This window comes from Alosa pseudoharengus, unplaced genomic scaffold (genome assembly GCF_046254945.1).
Source record: "Alosa pseudoharengus isolate Yale_2024_CS ecotype anadromous, Long Island Sound unplaced genomic scaffold, YU_APseudo_1.1 YU_APseudo_1.1_scf_6, whole genome shotgun sequence".
Taxonomy (NCBI): domain Eukaryota; kingdom Metazoa; phylum Chordata; class Actinopteri; order Clupeiformes; family Clupeidae; genus Alosa; species Alosa pseudoharengus.
Window position 1 is genome coordinate 4,064,102 of NW_027468848.1, and position 19,086 is coordinate 4,083,187.

General features: G+C 38.9%; 1 protein-coding gene across 1 annotated transcript in view; it reads left to right on the top strand.

Moving 5' to 3' along the window:
* The window catches only part of LOC143106435 (major histocompatibility complex class I-related protein 1-like), an 88,750-nt gene that overhangs the window by 33,006 nt on the left and 36,658 nt on the right, over positions 1-19,086 (top strand). Inside the window, exon 2 of the mRNA XM_076270706.1 lies at positions 17,973-18,227. Within this exon, the coding sequence (XP_076126821.1) occupies positions 17,973-18,227 (255 nt within the window). The remainder of the gene's footprint in view (positions 1-17,972; positions 18,228-19,086) is intronic.

The following is a 19,086-nucleotide window of genomic DNA, read 5'->3' on the forward strand; positions in this document are numbered from 1 at the left end:
TTGAAAAATACAAAGCACCCATGTCCTAAGTAAGACCTACGTAACATAGTTTGAATGAAGTTTCTACGTTAAACGGTTGAAGCTGCATTAAACGCGTTAGAAGAAGAATAAGAATAAGCATAAGAACTAGAAAAGCATTTCCTGAAGGAAATACAGTGCATGAAAATGCAAAAATATGATGAGTTCATATGGTTAAATTATTTGCTTGGTAGATAAGGTTTACTATAGTTGGAATGACTGAACAGTTAAATAGGTTAATAATTGAAATGGTTAAATTATTTAGGCAGATAGTTGACGATAACTAACAGTTAGAATGGCTCCAATGTTTGCTAGTAGTTATGCTAACTATGTTAATAAAGATAATAATGTTAACCAAGTTACTATGCTAACTAGCATGCTAACAATGTTAAAATGTTAACTATGCTAACCATATGACTTAGCTAACCTAGCTAATCATTTTTATTAGTTATGATAACTATGCTAATTAGCATGCTAACATGTTAATTATATTAACCATGTGACTTAGCTAACTTCGCTAATCATTTTTAGCAGTTTTGCAAAAAATGCTAACTAGCATGCTAACATGTTAGCATGCTAACTATGCTAACCATGTGACTTAGCTAACTTAGCTAATCATTTTTAGCAGTTTTATAAAAAATGCTAACTAGCATGCTAACATGTTAGCATGCTAACTATGCTAACCATGTGACTTAGCTAACTTAGCTAATCATTTTTAGCAGTTTTGCAAAAAATGCTAACTAGCATGCTAACATGCTAGCATGCTAACTATGCTAACCATGTGACTTAGCTAACTTAGCTAATCATTTTTAGCAGTTTTGTTAAAAATGCTAACTAGCATGCTAACATGCTAGCATGCTAACATGCTAACTATGCTAACCATGCTAACTAGCTACAGTGGGTAGGAGTCATAGTTGATGACAAGTAACAGTTACAATGGCTGAACAGTTAAAAAGTTCAGTAGTTTAAAGGGTTAAATTGTTTAACAGTGAAATATTGTAGTGAGGACTTTTATTTTGAAACAGTTTTTGGCAGAGGAAGCAGTTGAACAGGATGTGTAGTCTTAATAGGGCCAGTTTGTATGCTTAAAGCCTGAAACTGGCAGTTGATCCAGGTGGCCCGAACACCTGCCATAGGATTCTAATTGCTTAACGGCTGTATTGTGATGTCATAATCATAATGTTAAGTCAATGGGGAAATTTTGATTAGTTTTTAATTAATAGTTTAAAAAGTATAAAAGTTACAAAGATGAAAAATACATAGCACCCATGTCATAAGTAAGACCTACGCAACGCAGTTTGAATGAAGTTTCTACGTTAAACGGTTGAAGCTGTATTAAGCGCGTTAGAAGAAGAAGAAGAATAAGAACTAGAAAAGCATTTCCTGAAGGAAATACAGTGCATGAAAATGCAAAAATATGATGCATTCATATGGTTAAATTATTTGCTTGGTAGATAAGGTTTAATATAGTTAGAATGACTGAACAGTTAAATAGGTTGATAATTGAAATGGTTAAATTATTTAGGCAGATAGTTGACGATAACTAACAGTTGGAATGGCTCTAATGTTTGCTAGTAGTTATGCTAACTATGTTAATAAAGATAATAATGTTAACCAAGTTACTATGCTAACTAGCATGCTAACAATGTTAAAATGTTAACTATGCTAACCATATGACTTAGCTAACCTAGCTAATCATTTTTATTAGTTATGATAACTATGCTAATTAACATGCTAACATGCTAACTATGCTAACCATGTGACTTAGCAAACTTAGCTGATCATTTTTAGCAGTTTTATAAAAAATGCTAACTAGCATGCTAACATGTTAGCATGCTAACTATGCTAACCATGTGACTTAGCTAACTTAGCTAATCATTTTTAGCAGTTTTGCAAAAAATGCTAACTAGCATGCTAACATGCTAGCATGCTAACTATGCTAACCATGTTACTTAGCTAACTTAGCTAATCATTTTTAGCAGTTTTGTAAAAAATGCTAACTAGCATGCTAACATGCTAGCATGCTAACTATGCTAACCATGTGACTTAGCTAACTGAGCTAATCATTTTTAGCAGTTTTGTTAAAAATGCTAACTAGCATGCTAACATGCTAGCATGCTAACTATGCTAACCATGTGACTTAGCTAACTTAGCTAATCATTTTTAGCAGTTTTGCTAAAAATGCTAACTAGCATGCTAACATGTTAGCATGCTAACTATGCTAACCATGTGACTTAGCTAACTTAGCTAATCGTTTTTAGCAGTTTTGCTAAAAATGCTAACTAGCATGCTAACATGCTAGCATGCTAACTATGCTAACCAAGTTACTTAGCTAACTTAGCTAACTAGCTACAGTGGGTAGGAGTCATAGTTGATGACAAGTAACAGTTACAATGGCTGAACAGTTAAAAAGTTCAGTAGTTTAAAGGGTTAAATTGTTTAACAGTGAAATATTGTAGTGAGGACTTTTATTTTGAAACAGTTTTTGGCAGAGGAAGCAGTTGAACAGGATGTGTAGTCTTAATAGGGCCAGTTTGTATGCTTAAAGCCTGAGAATGGCAGTTGGGCCAGCTGGCCTGAACACCTGCCATAAGATTCTAATTGCTGTGATGTCATAAAGGGCAATGTTAAGTCAATGGGAAAATTTTGATAGTTTTTAATTAATAGTTTAAAAAGTATAAAAGTTACAAAGTTGAAAAATACAAAGCCCACATGTCCTAATTAAGACCTACGCGTCAATGTTTGAATGAAGTTTCTACGTTAAACGGTTGAAGCTGCATTAACTGCGTTAGAAGAAGAGGAATAATAAGAACTAGAAAAGCATTTCCTGAAGGAAATACAGTGCATGAAAATGCAAAAAATATGATGTAAAATATCATACAGAGTAAAAACAAACTATATTGGTTGCTAGGTAGATGAGGTTTAATATAGTTGGAGTGACTGAACAGTTAAATAGGTGGATCGTTTATATGGTTAAATGATTTGCTTGGTAGATAAGGTTTAATATAGTTGGAATGATTGAACGGTTAAATAGGTGGATAATACTTAACTTAGTTAACTTAGCTAATGTTTTCATTTTTAGTAGTTATGTTAACCATGTGACTTAGCTAACCTAGCTAATAATTTTTAGCAGTTTTGCTAACTATGCTAACTAACATGTTAGCATGCTAACTATGCTAACCATGTTACTTAGCTAACTTAGTTAATCATTTTTAGCAGTTTTGCTAAAAATGCTAACTAGCATGCTAACATGTTAGCATGCTAACTATGCTAACCATGTGACTTAGCTAACTTAGCTAATCATTTTTAGCAGTTTTGCTAAAAATGCTAACTAGCATGCTAACATGTTAGCATGCTAACTATGCTAACCATGTGACTTAGCTAACTTAGCTAATCGTTTTTAGCAGTTTTGTAAAAAATGCTAACTAGCATGCTAACATGCTAGCATGCTAACTATGCTAACCATTTGACTTAGCTAACTTAGCTAATCATTTTTAGCAGTTTTGTAAAAAATGCTAACTAGCATGCTAACATTCTAGCATGCTAACTATGCTAACCATGTGACTTAGCTAACTTAGCTAATCATTTTTAGCAGTTTTGTAAAAAATGCTAACTAGCATGCTAACATGTTAGCATGCTAACTATGCTAACCATGTGACTTAGCTAACTTAGCTAATCATTTTTAGCAGTTTTGTAAAAAATGCTAACTAGCATGCTAACATGTTAGCATGCTAACTATGCTAACCATGTGACTTAGCTAACTTAGCTAATCATTTTTAGCAGTTTTGTAAAAAATGCTAACTAGCATGCTAACATGCTAGCATGCTAACATGCTAGCATGCTAACTATGCTAACCATGCTAACTAGCTACAGTGGGTAGGAGTCATAGTTGATGACAAGTAACAGTTACAATGGCTGAACAGTTAAAAAGTTCAGTAGTTTAAAGGGTTAAATTGTTTAACAGTGAAATATTGTAGTGAGGACTTTTATTTTGAAACAGTTTTTGGCAGAGGAAGCAGTTGGACAGGATGTGTAGTCTTAATAGGGCCAGTTTGTATGCTTAAAGCCTGAGACTGGCAGTTGATGCAGCTGGCCCGAACACCTGCCATAGGATTCTAATTGCTTAACGGCCGTATTGTGATGTCATAATCATAATGTTAAGTCAATGGGGAAATGTTGATAGTTTTTAATTAATAGTTTAAAAAGTATAAAAGTTACAAAGTTGAAAAATACAAAGCTCACATGTCCTAAGTAAGACCTACGTAACATAGTTTGAATGAAGTTTCTACGTTAAACGGTTGAAGCTGCATTAGCTGCGTTAGAAGAAGAATAATAATAATAATAATAATAAAATGCCTTGGAATAACAGTACAGTGCATTTTCATGCACTGTAATAAGAAGCCTAGGAAGAACAGTACAGTGCATTTTCATGCACTGTAATAAGAAGAAGCCTAGGAAGAACAGTACAGTGCATTTTCATGCACTGTAATAAGAAGCCTAGGAAGAACAGTACAGTGCATTTTCATGCACTGTAATTAGTGGAGCAGGGAGCAGACTCATGACAATGATGGACTTTTGTTTTTTGGCACAGGTACAATAATGGACTGTGAACTTGAAGCATAATGGACTTGAAGCATGATGGAACAACAGCTTGAGCCAATATTAAATATGTTTGTAAACACAGGGGCTAGCTGGTACATGATTTTAGTACCCTGTCAGAGATGCCATTGGGTCCTGCGGCTTTCCTGCATTTAGTCTTCTGAAAAAAGTTCCTCACATCCATCTCAGAGACAGACAGAGGGGTTTCCCCACTTTCTTCAGCGCTTTCATCTGCAGCTATGGTCAGTTTAGGCCTAATACCACTTGAGTCTTTAACGTCATAGCCTGCATACAAAACATGCACAGAATAAAGATTCTTGTTCTTGTTATCTTAATAGGTAAAAGACAGAATGGAGATTTCTCAATTCTGTTAAGCCTGCCACTGAATCAATAAACACATGATATGCTCCATTTATGAACTGTAATTGAAAACATGGAACCATACAGTAGCAACAAACTAGAAAATAAATAAAGTAACATAAAGTAAAGTAAACATAACCACAAAACTTATGTCATGGGTGGGACAACACACCCTCTGTATAGTTTCTGTAGACTATTTCCACTGTACCTTTGCATTCAATTAAAAAATAATAATAAGAAATTTGGTGATGTCTCTGTAGAACAGAACTATGTTTAGACTAGGTGAACTGATACCTACTATGGATGATACAATGTTGTCAGTGGTGACAATGCAAATTATTGGATTGAGGTGTGGCTGAAAGGTGACTATTCTGAAGTTTGCACCTCAAACACCAACCGCTTTTCAGAGGACGTGGCCTGCATAGACATAACTACGTTCACATCAGTAGTTCTCAAAGTGGGGTCTGCAACCCATAGCCAAAGGGGTCCGCAAAATAACTTGCTTTAAATTATAAAGTTGTGGTTTATCATTTTATAAATTCATATCTACTTGCAGAGGATACATCTTTCCCCCAATAAAATAAGCTATTTGTGTCCATTAGCTCCCACCCATATTACAGTTTTTTCTGAATGCTTACAGTTTTTTCTGATTGCTTAAGCACATTTTTTGTAACTATGGCTTTTTTTGCAAAACTCTACACACAAATGGCAAAACCTCTCACCCAATCAGCAAAACATTGTAGTTCTCTTGCAAAAGCCAACACACCTTGCTTAACTCTTCACACCTTCGTAAAAATGCGTTTTCGTATCTAACAGTAAACACAAGCCATCACAATAGTAAGCACACAATGTGCCAACTACACACTGATGGTATGAATAAAAAACACATCTGGCTTTTGCTTTCTCTGTGCACAAGGTAGACTATGTCAGTTTGAGGTCATACTTTTGTCATAGTTCTGTAAACATACAGGGATCCAAACTTCAAGTATTAGTGTTTATTTACACACATCAAAACAAACACAAGTGTGTTTTTCCAAGTCAAAACACAAAATAGCATTTCACTGAGACAAAACAAATCAGTCTACATCGGGTCGTCTCTCTCAAAATTCTGTCTACATCACATGCAATGTCCTAGTCCAAGGCACCGGGAAAAATATATTCTGGAATGACGTATCCAGGCCTGACATGACAATATCCCAGACTGTTTTTTTGTCTGTAAAAGGGCTATTTCTTTTTCTTTTCACTCTTCCTGCTCACTCCATTGTACCCATTGTACATTACCTGTGGCTTATTTATAGTGCTTAGGCTGATTGCAAAGTGAACTAATTATCTAAAACAGTTTTCACATGAGAAAGTGTGCCAGAGAGTTGGCAAAATAGTGTAAATAATAGCCATTGTGCTTACAGTTGTGCAAAGTGTGTGTTACAAAATTGCAAACTGAGTGCAAAGCAGTGTTTGTGCTTTTAGTTTTGCGAACTCAGTGAGTGGTTTTGCCATTTGTGTGTAGAGTTTTGCAAAAAAAGCCATAGTTACAAAAAATGTGTTTAAGCATTCAGAAAAAACTGTAATATATGACATCCAGAAGCTGGCCAGTGGACCTTGCTGAGACCTGCAGGAATTCACAGAAGTACTAATGGACCTTTCTGACTCTGTACTCTGTAAGACTGTACGGTCAAGTGATTCTTCTACAGTGGTTGATATACCCTCAGAAAAGACAGTCAAGTCTAGGGGCAGGATATCTAAGAGATCGTGGGCATCAGGATGGTTCTCTGTGAGCCACTGGGGAAACTAATTCCAGACTAGCCTCAGGTGGGCTTCATACATGATTTTGTACTTATGGCCATCCAAAACACCACTGACAGATCCCTCAGCCACAGCTCCACATTCAATGCATATGGCCCTTAGGCCTGCAGCCTGGAAGTGCTTCCCAATCACACCCAAGAACATACAGATGGTGTGAAAGACTCCAAGTCTTGGCACAATGTTGGGAAACCTGTCTCCATGTGCCCACAGAATTTCTGTAACTTTACAGTAGAGAGCCTGATCAAAGGCATGTTGCTGATGTGTAAGGAAGTCATGATTTTGTTTTAATTTGAAGGAGAATCTCATGAACAGTTGCCATCTGGGTGGCAGGGGCATTGATGGTTGGCAAATAGCTGACAACACTGGGAATAACATCCACAGAGTTTGATGCTAAGATGTTGCAACCTGTCCAGCTAGGGACGCTTTGATTTGTGGCAGAGTGCAGTCTGCATAGCAACCATAAGAAGTTCTTCTTCAAAGCATCAGCACAGATATCTGTCTTGACCTCAACATAGGATCTAGTTGGAGGACCACACCTAGTTCCCACAGCATACACTGGCAGAGCTGGCAAAGATACAGAGACAGTTCTCTGTTTGCTCTTGGGCACATCACAAGCTGGTCTAGGCAGTTCAGGACCGAACATCTGAGGCTGCACTGCTATACCCTTGACCCTATGGGATGTTCCACGGCCTGTCAGTGTCTCTTCCAGCCTGTCAATATTGTCCCTGGCCTTGAATGATGCAATCTCTGCGAAAATGTCATAAAATGTCATTGACCATGCCTAAAGGTCATGACCTTGACCTTTTAGAGTAATGGCAATGTCATAATTGGGTTTACCACACCTTAAAACATAGGAATCAATGTCTCATTTGTTATTTGTTATACCGTTTTTGGATTTTCAGCTATGTCGGTGTTCTGCTTAATTTATATGCATTATTTTCTCAAACGCCATGTCTGATATAAGACTGAAAATCACCCCCTCCAAATCAGATAATATGGGTAAATGATACATTTTCTGAATCCTTAGGGTCATGCCAGTATTTCAGTGTTTGGATTTTGTTTCTCTGATGCTCCCTGGTGCCACAGGATTAAAAGATAAAAGATGACTTAGGCGGAAATGGCAGGAAAATGTGTGTGATTAAAAGTTTGAGGAGCTCCAGGGTTGGCTGTACTTATCCAAAATGTTCACATAAGGATTTAAATGAAAGCTCAAAGTCTCCCCTTTAAAATGATACCAAACATAACAAAATAAAATATTCCAATATGTCCAATATAGATTTTCAGCTATGTCAGTGTACTGCTTGATTTATACGCATTATTTTCTCAACCTTAGTTTACATTATGTGCGATAACTCAAAACAGCTACTCTTGTCAGATGGCCATCATACATCATTGGAAAGCTGAGATTCCAGGCTTTCAGAAAAGGTATGGTAGCCTTTGCCACTTTTTCGGTAACGGTTTCCATATTTTGAGGCCCTGGCTCACGGACTATAATCTTAAGAACGGCTCTAACCGCTGAGTTGGAAGCTTGGGCTTTTAACTCAGTGGTTAGAGCGTTCGACTCCAATGCTGGTGTGTTGAGGCGGCGGGTTCGAGGGCCGTGAGCGGCGGACGAAACAACCTCTGGAACATCTGAAGGCATATTATTAAACAGCAACAAAAAGTTGTAGTATTATTAATGAAACACCCCCATTCTCGCAACCCGTCTGACCATCCACCCCTTTAACCCCCGGACGGGGGGGGGGGGGGTTTGTCGACGGGGAATGTCACTCTTGCCTGTCCTCAAAACTTGAGAGCCCTGCAGCATCAGCAATTAGCTTCTCGACGTGGCTGTAAACAACACTGTACAACGATGTGTGCGATTGGGCATGGTAAAGCATGGCTCGAGGAAGTCCACAAGATTGGTGAATCCGGTGTCTTCCACGATTGAAAAGGGCTGGTTATCCAGTGCAATTCATTCGATGATTTTCCGATTGGTGGCTTTTGCCCTGGGGTGGTCCTTAGCGTATTTCTGTTTTTTCTCGGTGGACTCTTTAAGCGTCAACTGAGTCTTTTTTTCAGTGCCGCCGACTGTCCCTGTTGCTTTTTCTCATTGCTTTGCTGCACAAATGCCGCGTAACTCTGAATGATTCATCCTGAGGTGGGAGATTAAATTGGAAGTATTGAAGGGAGAAGTCTTGGTTCCGCCTCGCATAACTGACGCTTTGCAGTCATTGCAAATCGCAAGTTTAACGTCCGAAGGAGACACTTGAAAATAATTCCAAACCACAGACATAATGTTGAAACCATAGGTTGAAACAGAGCGAGCAAGTTTGTTACTGCAGGCAGCCATCCACGTTTGTTTGTATGCTTCAAGACGCAGCTTGATGAGGTCATCATCTGTGCGCCGGTAAACGCTTCAGGAGCGCATATAGAGGGAGAGCAGCTTCACAGAAGAGAACTTCTGACGGCAAATTTGAGGAAAAGTTGGTAAACAACCCTTCTTACCTAATTTGAGGGTGCTGATTCTGAATATTTTGTTTACCAAGCTCAATTCTGAGTTCTAAGCCGCATAATCAGCATTTTAACATAAAATAGCGATTATTTTTGTTTATTTTTCCCTAAATTGGGTTGATTTCAAAAGTAATCACTAAAACCAAATAAAAGTGTTCTCTAAATACATGTTTGAGCATTAAAGAAGCCATACTATAGTTTATTAACGTATTTAATGAGAACATGATTACAGTTAACATGTAATAAACTCGGAAATTCTAATCAAAACACAACATATTTTTATTGCTAACATAGTGAGTCACTCGTGGTGTTTAATGCATTTCATCACAATAACAAATTGCACAGATAACCTTCAACTCAGAATATATCCTACAGTACATATGAACTTAGATAGCGGGAAAAAGCCTAATGCAGAACTGCATCTACCATCAGCAACAACCGTCAAGTAAAAAACATTTTACTTCTAGTAACACTGGATTTGGTATGTGTGCTTGCCTCTATACTAGAGCTTGATAATGTGCTCTTCTAATATGCCAGTGAGCAGCATCACTTGTTGGTGGTAGAGCCTCCGATCCTCAACATCTAGAAAACAGAGTGGCTCTGGCATAGTGTTGTCATGATACCAAAATTATGACTTCGATACAATACCTGCCATAAATATCTTGATACTCGATACTGAAGCGATATCGAAAGCCTAAAATATCTGGAAAAGAAAGGACGCAGGCCTCCTCCAAGTGTATTGAATCATTTGTGTTGAATTTGGTGCACTTTTGGTCAATTCTGGGTTTCAAACTTTTGTAGTCAAATAAAATAGTAGTTTGTGTGTGATTAAGTCCTTTATTGTTTGTTATAGCTCATTTATATTGTGTGATGTTTTGGCAATACATTACCTTTAAATAGCCAAAGTAGGCTAGATCTAACCTGGCCCTAGCCAGATGAATGTCGTTCCGCTAGCTCCACTCATCCATCTGGAACCGATCCATTGAAGTGTTGCTTCAGAAGGCTGGACCTAATCAAAAAATGCTTGCATATGATTGAATAAGCCACTTGTCCGTCATCTATTGACGTGCTACTTCAACCACTCTCATCAAAGCCAACCCGTGACGCTGATAACAGTCTCACAGTCGCTTCTACGCTATGTCACATCTATGAAACTCCCGCCCTGCGTCCTGATTGGCTAAACCATAAAGTTGGTTGGAGAAATCACTCTCAATGGAAGAGGTTCCAGATGGATGTGAGTGAAGCTAGGCGGAGCTAGCGGAACGACATTCATCTGGCTAGGGCCAGGTTAGGCTAGATCAAGATCAGTGTTCAAATTACTGCATGCAAATCACTTAAAGGAACCATATGTAAGATTGTGGCCAAAACTGGTACTACAATCACTTTCAAATTACTGTAGAGCGTTGTATCCCCTGCCCCTCCCTCCTGACTCGAGGTTGCCAACCCGGATGCCGAAACGCTACTGAATTTGTGATTAGTAGATAGGTGGAGGGTGGCGCATCAGGCCAAAACACAACATGACATGACAAAACACAACATCAACATCAGTTGAGGGCTGCAACTTCACTTTTTAAATGACAAATATCCTGGCCGGACTACTGTTGTCAGTGATATAAGTATTTGAAATGAACATGATTTCTTAATGTCTAGTGACATATCAGGGCCATTTTATGATTAATTGAAATACATTTCTTACATATGGTTCCTTTAATGCTGCAGAAGAGCCTAATCTTTAGGCCATCTGATGTAGGCTACCCTAGGCCTTTCTGTTTTTATGGGATTTCTTTGACAGTTGCAAATGGAAAAAAGTGAAGATGGTCTTTTTTGCTCCAGTGTAATTTAATAAGTACGTTTCAACCACTCTTTGGGTCTTAATCAGATAGGCCTACACCATTACATTACATTTGGCTGACGCATTTTTAACCAAAGCGACTAACAACATGGTAACAGTTAAGTTTTAAAGCAATTCTCTCAACAATTTTAGGACAATTTAAAAACGGTAGAGTACAGTAAGAATAAGTGCATCAGTGAGTGTTGTTTTTAAACAGTTGAGTGTCAGTTCAAGACGGATGGTAAGTGCTAGGATCAGCAAGACTTGTTGTAAGTGGTGCTATGAGAGGATTAACCTGACTCCGCCAGATGGATTTGTTCCGCATATCCATCTGGGAACTTTTCATTGAAGAACTTTTGGGAAGGGGCAGACATACTGGTTAGCTGATTGGATAAACCATCTGTCTATCACCACCTTTGTTGGTTATCGACGGGCCAAATCAACCAATTAGATGAACAAAGTATTCTTCTAATGCCGTTTAACATACAATTAAGTTAGGTAACGTGACAAACGTTAAGATGTTTTAACTTACCATTTATGAACCTAATCAACGACAATTCCCATCAAGTTTTCACGGTAGGCCCTACACTTCTGAAGATAGTATATTCCTCCATTATGAACTGGAATCAGCCGTGGAGGATGTCTGTGTCGTTCATTCCTCCCAGCTGCATGGCTGAGACTCATAACTTCACAGTTTACCCAGGAATACTTTCTAATTTGAATAAAACTTGCGCGATAGCTATGCTCATCTCTGCGGATGCCGTCATGTTGTTCGTTGCGTCACACCTCAACCCGCCTTAAAGCCAACGCTGATTGGACGTTCGTTTGATGAACTGCTCCAAATTTTCTTTAACGGAAAGTATCCAGACTGATCTGCGAGTGAAACCCTGAAGCTTGCGAGATCAGGATGGTCTCACGAGGCTATGAGAGGATATGTTCTCTAAAGAGCTGGGTCTTCAGGAGTTTTTTGAAAATGGAGAGGGATGACCCTGCCCTTGTAGGAACTGGCAGTGTGTTCCACCAACGAGGAACAACAGATGAGAAAAGTTTGGATTGGCCTGAGCATATCTGTTGCAATATCTGTGTGCATTCCTAGATTAGGTCTATTTCTTTGATAGTCAACATCATTTACTACCACATAACAAATACCAAATAACAATACAAACGTTTCTTACAAACTTTCCTGCATATTTCTTTAATGTGCTGCAGTCAGATGGGTGCCCTAAAGACATATCTAGATCTTGAGCATCTATTACCAGTGTTGAATGAGCAGTTTTTGCAGTGATCACTACTGGACGTTCCACATTGCTAGACAGCACTTGAGTGAGGATGACTTATTTCAATTTCACAAATAACCATCACTATCTGCAATAGCTACAGTACAGGGACATTAATCAGTTCATAGCTGAGGATTTGTCCTAGGTCCACTTCACTTTCAGCATCATATGCAGTAATGATGCACTGGAGAATGTTTCTTTTTGTTGCACTATAAAGGATATCTTGTTTAAATTGTATTTTTATTTGCAAATAATGCAATCTCCATAGCACTCTTCAGCAACCCTTAAACATGCACACTCTTCCATTTTTTTGCATGGCTGGGATTTGAATGATAGGAAAGAGCACCGGTGAGATGTTTTAACTAGGCAAGCACAGTCGCCTTTACAGTAAAAACAAAATACAGTGTAAATCCTCTGTAAAGACTGACAACTGTTCATAATAGTTAGTGACAAAGTACTTTCTACAGAAAAATGAGCAGTCACCTACCATTCTATCAATTTATTATCAAGGAATCTATTTTGCTTCTAAACGTCATACTGAATTTTAGCTATTATTTCAATTTATATTTTAATTTTAGCTTATTTTCATTTGCTACTTGAGGGTTATTGGGGTAATTCCTGTCCTGTCCCACAACATATCTGATACATAAAGAGTATATTAATGCCTTATTTTTTGCAATTCCTATGATATATGATGGCAAAACCAAAAAGTATGTTAATTATGCTAATTAGCAAGCTTAAAACTCAAAATTGAGCTTGGTAAACAAAATATTTGAATTCAGCACCCTCAAATTGTGTGAAATAGCCCCTTTACCGACTTTTCCTCAAATTTGCCAACAGGACTTTTTCTGAACGTTTGTTAGCTATCTGCTCTCCCTCTAATAGGCACTATTTGGGTGTAACGCAAGCATTATTTTATCAGTTTTAAGGCAAAAAAAATCCGATAACGATATTAACAGATATTACATTTTTATGCTAATATCGGGCCGATATTATCGGACATCCCTAGTCTTGATACTGGTTTTAAAGCTATCAATTGAGGGTGCAGTTCTAATTGAAATGGGAAGCTGGTTCCACATAGCCTGACGAGCCAGACCCACATTAAAATGTAGGGTCTGGGCACTCACCATTCGCAGTGCTCAGTCCAAGGGGCTGAATAATCGGTTGTCTTTCAAATTCCCTCTGCACGCAATAGGACAGCGCTATGAGTCCCATGCGTTTCCCATCAGCGGAGCTAGTTGGCTAGTTCAAACTTTTGCCAACTTAATTAAATCTTAACTCGTGTCACACCGTTCGCATACAGCAACATCCATCTTCTTTGTTTTCAAGTAGCAGGGAATTCAAGCCAAACCGTTGCAACTCTGCCATCAATCATTATGTTACGCCCACCTAACCACTCTATACACGATTTGATTGGCCTGATAGAAGTTTAATTTTTCGAGCTCACAAGCCAACAGAGAGTTGCTAGACTAACCCTGGCAGCAAATGTAATTTGCTGCCGCTAGGGTGCGTCTAGATTTCTAGGCTTCGCTGCGCGGCGGTCATAAATAATTAACAATATAAAGTTTATATGAATTCCAAAATATGAAATAGAAACCTATGACAACCATCACTTTCTATGTGTGTGTGTGTGTGTGGAGGAGGGTCAGTCAAATTCTATGATTGCCACTGATGTGAATGAACTCATAAATCACACAAACCAAATCAAATGTTAAAAAATCGCAAAAGCTCGAAATCGAGATTCTTCACTTACTATTGGTATTGAAACAATAATGTTGGTATCGTGACAACAGGAGTTAGGGATGTGTCCCCACCAAAGCTGAGACCAAACCTACGCCCTTGCGCTACATTTATATTGTCACGTCACTATTTGCATGAGCCACCACTAAAAAGACTTGCGATAATTTCAAACATGTTTGATATTGTCGTAACGGCAAAACTAGAAAAAGACTCCAACTGACTTAAAACCGCTTAGATTGACACCTTACACTAAACGATCTAGTTCAGTGTTTCCCAAACTTTTTTTCTGGGGACCCACTTTTTAAAAATGCCAGACTATCGCGACCCAACTCGTGACTGTGGTAGTTAACAAACTAGACCCTAACAGAAAGCTGTTAGCTTCCTAAGCTATATAAGGTATAAGATAGGGGTATTACACAACATAAATTGTCACTAGGCTATGCTGGCGACCCAAATAAAATCACCTACGACCCACCTGTGGGTCGCGACCCAGTCTTTGGGAACCAATCTAGTTGACGGGAGCATGCTGCGATTCCACTACAACTCCCATGATTCCTGTCCGACTTTGGAAATTTAGTCCCCGGCTGTGAAAACAGACCAAAATCATACAATGTAAGGCCGCCATTAAGCGTCTTTTTGTCCTTTGTAAAAGACTTTGCATATAGGACATTTAAGTCTATAAATGACAAAGGATGTTTTACAGTTCATGAAGTTGTTTTTGAGACCCAAAATCTGTTAATGTTTTTTTAAACATATGAAGGACAAAAAGACGCTTGCAAAGTCGCAGACTGGCAGAACACAAATATGCCATTCGAACAGGTAGTGCTGGGCGGTATACCGGTTCACACCGTATACCGGTGTATATTTTCGTTATGATATGAATTTTGAATATACCGCCATACCGGTGTATTTGATTACACAAAGTTTGGAACGCTGCGCCGCGCGACAGTGTTTCAGACGGGACTTTTTTCACACGCACGCATGGTGCCACTGCAAGGCATAGTGAGGGTAAACACAAAACACCATAAGTTTTTCCCCTGAAGTATGGCCCTTAAGGCTCAATTTCTCCTTAGGTAAGAGGTTTATTTAAGGGTGTTGCACAGGATACCTTAAATTGTTTCTTTAGTTAAGGAAAAACGTTAAGGGATACTGCATTGAAAGGGATTTACAAAAGATCCTTGATTACTAGCTCCGCTTTAACCCTTTCTGGATTTACCGTCACGAAAATTCTGTTGAGATTGTTCAACAGCTGTAACTAGTGAAGTTTAATGTTCTTATCATTCATCTTCACCTTAAGAATATTCGCTGAAATTATCCAGGTAGCAAGTAAAGCATGTTATAGACATGCACTGAGCAATACTAGCTGGCTAGTTAGAAATTATCCTGACTGTCATCAGTGCACCAAAACGAACTTTTTTGTTAATGTTTTGCCTAGAGAACCGAACCGAAGCTCATGGCAGGCTAACAAGACATCCACATCCACATGAAGTTAACGTTAGCCTACCACTAACGTCATGTAAACCACACAACAACAATAAGGCATGTTTCTGATAGGCCTATTTGACAGAGTAAGCATATTAACAGAGGTTTTTATTTTAATATAATTTTCAAAAAAGTATTGCAAGTTACACTACTTTTTGTATTGGTTTGATACAAGATGTTTGTGAAATTTGCACAGTAAAAGTTCTATATTTTGACTGCAATTGTCTTTGCATTCTGATTAGATTCTTCATTAGAATCATGAGTGGCTCTTTGTAAACAGCATCATTTTCTGAGGCCATGCAAAACTGCATTACCACTAGTGTGGAGTTATTCTACATCATGACAGTAAAATAGACCATCCTTAGTCAGTGTACTGCAGCAATTCCTCTCTCAACCTGTAGAAAATGCTGTGAACATCTGATTATGCATGGGGGAAAAAAATACCGTCATATACCGTGAAACCGTAAGAATTTTGAAAAATACCGTGATATACATTTTTGGTCATACCGCCCAGCACTACGAACAGGCAACAATTTCCCCATGGCAAGACACTATCTGGAACAGCGACCCATCCACATTACAGGCCTGTGGTATTGACCACAATCCACTTACCATAAGAAAGGGCAATAGACAACGACAATTAATCAACAGGAAACTTTTTGGATTTATGAATTACAAGCAACTAAATATCCAGGCCTAAATGAAGACTTTGATTTACTTTGATTTCACTTTTTCTGCGCTTTTGTACTTCCATTAAGGTCTCTGATGCTTCTACAAACACTACAACAGGTGCGAAACAAAACCGTGTGTTGAGTTTTTGTGGGTTAGTTGAGAGAGGTTGATGTCAGAAACTATGTGCTTCTGTGAGCTAGTCAGAAATCTCCCTTATTGAGACGTCACAATAAGGGAAATTTGCATACTACTCCCAGAGCCATATAGGGTGCCTGACCATATGTTAGAAAGCTAGATACCGCATTGGGCTCGAGTTGTATTTGGTGGCATACGTAAAAGCGGCTGCCATATTGCTGGGGGCAACACGTTTACTGTCTATGGGCAACACTTGCCGCAATCAGAGACACCTTCTTACCAGATTTCCAGTCAGAGTCACGTGTTTCTCCATTGGCCTCCAGTTATTGTTGCCCCCACCAAGATGGGGGTGCTAATTATATATGTTCTGGAGCCCAATGCGGTATCTAGCTGTCTAATATTTATGGCGCTGACCATAGATACATATAATAAAGGCTAGATGACTCGTCCACGCTGCTTGCCAATGGAGGTCGACGTCCGCACCTCTTGGCCATCTTGCCACAGTCAGCTCGCTAACTCATAACATTGTGTTTCAATGGTGCACTGTAATGACTGGCAGTGACCTGAAGGTGTCATTGTTATAGCCTGGGGGCATTGTTCTGCCTTTAGTAGAAGAAGAGCCATCAGGTACCACAAAGCCCACCAGATAGCTTCTCTGTGACAAGATGGCCGCCGGTGATGGCGTTGGAGACTCCGCCATGAGACATCTAGCCTTTCTATATATATCTATGGCACTGACTACCTACCACCATCTGAAAATTCCCACCCACTAGGTTAGGAGCTTCCTGTCGAAGATTGTTTCCAACAGTAGGCTAGGCTACACAAAATATCCAAACGTCTTTTGCGCACCAGATGTCATCCATATTTCAAGTATACAAACAGAAACTCCCCCGGACACGTCTCGTTCCTCTGCATGTTTAAGCTATAGGACATGAGTGGAAGTGGGGTTGGTATGAGTGGAGTTTTTTCTGGTGGAGAATCCTCCATCACCATGTCACCGACGCCGACTCGTATTCCCCGGCTTAGGTTACGACCATGCTGCCCGTTGCCGTAAACATGGAATCAGTTCCAGAGTGGGGCTTGGCCAGCAACAGCTCATTTGCATTTAAGGCAACAGGCCCCAGAAACGGCCTATTCTGAAAGGGACTGAAACTGGCAACAATGGAGCTGCTGATAATGTGTTCTCCCAGGTGGAAGATTCTGATTGGTTGAATGTTATTTCAAAAGAACCTCTCCTCCCCTACATATCTGTTTGACTCCCTGATGAAATAATTAAATACGTATTTCAAATACATGTAATTAAAATACTGCCCATGTCTGCTCTTGCGGCTTATACAAATACTTTTGAAAACACAGCAACTGAGAGCAAGGTAAACCGCAGGAGCAGATTAAACCAGAGGTACTGATGACACAGCAATGGGTAGTAAGAAGTCACGTGACGTATTTGTTTAATACAACATTAAAACCGTGTTAAACTCTAAAAAGTATTTAAGAATATTGTTTTTGTTATTGTTATTATTATGTTCAACACTCAAGCTCATGACACGTCTTTTTTTCTGCAGGCTCTCACTCTCTGTGGGCTTTCTCAACACTAATCCTCGGAGACACACCTTTCCCAGAGTTCAGTACGGTGGTGATGCTGGATGACATCCAGCTGGGTTACTATGACTCAGTTGTACAGAAGTTGATCTACAGACAACACAAGTCAGAGTATGAAGATGATGAGCAGACAGATGCCAGCCTTATATTCGGACGACAGCATAACAGCATGTTAAAAAGAGCATTGTTTTCAAAGCACCAGCTCAACAGTACACAAGGTTGGTATTTAAAAGGGTATTTTACACTTAGTTTCACTGAAATACTGTAGTATTATGGCATATACCAGAGAATTTCAGGATGTCAGGAAAAAAAACTCAATGTTTTACCATTGTGTAAAACTGGACTGGAACCCACAAACAGCAGCACCTCAGATCGGGAGTCAAGCCTGCTAACAATCAAACTAAAAGCCCAGGCTGCTAGCTTTCTTCCCAGCGCTACTCTTAAGACTTCGGGAGGGAGGTTTATACAATATACAGTTAAGAACAAAATTATTCATACCCCTGGCAAATATTGATTTAATGCTGATTTTCTCTTTATCAATATGTTTGTTCTGACTGAAAAGTATAAGTATAAGTATATATACTCTTTTGATCCCGTGAGGGAAATTTGGTCTCTGCATTTATCCCAATCCGTGAATTAGTGAAACACATTCAGCACACAGTGAACACACAGTGAGGTGAAGCACACACTAATCCCGGCGCAGTGAGCTGCCTGCAACAACAGCGGCGCTCGGGGAGCAGTGAGGGGTTAGGTGCCTTGCTCAAGGGCACTTCAGCTGTGCCTACTGGTCGGGGTTCGAAGTCCGAAGCACTAACCAGTACGCCATGGCTGCCCCAAAAATGACACTGTCACATTTTTTTAATTATTATTACCATTTTTATGAAAAATGGCATGTCCAAAATTATTCATACTCTTTTAAATAATCAATGGAAACATCTTTATTTGCATTCACAACTCTCAAAATGGTTCTTATAATATCTACCAAACCTCTCCATGTCTCCACAATAATTCTAGATCACACCTTTTTAACAGCAATTTGGGTTTTGAGTCAGGAATTATTATTTGCCATCACTCTGG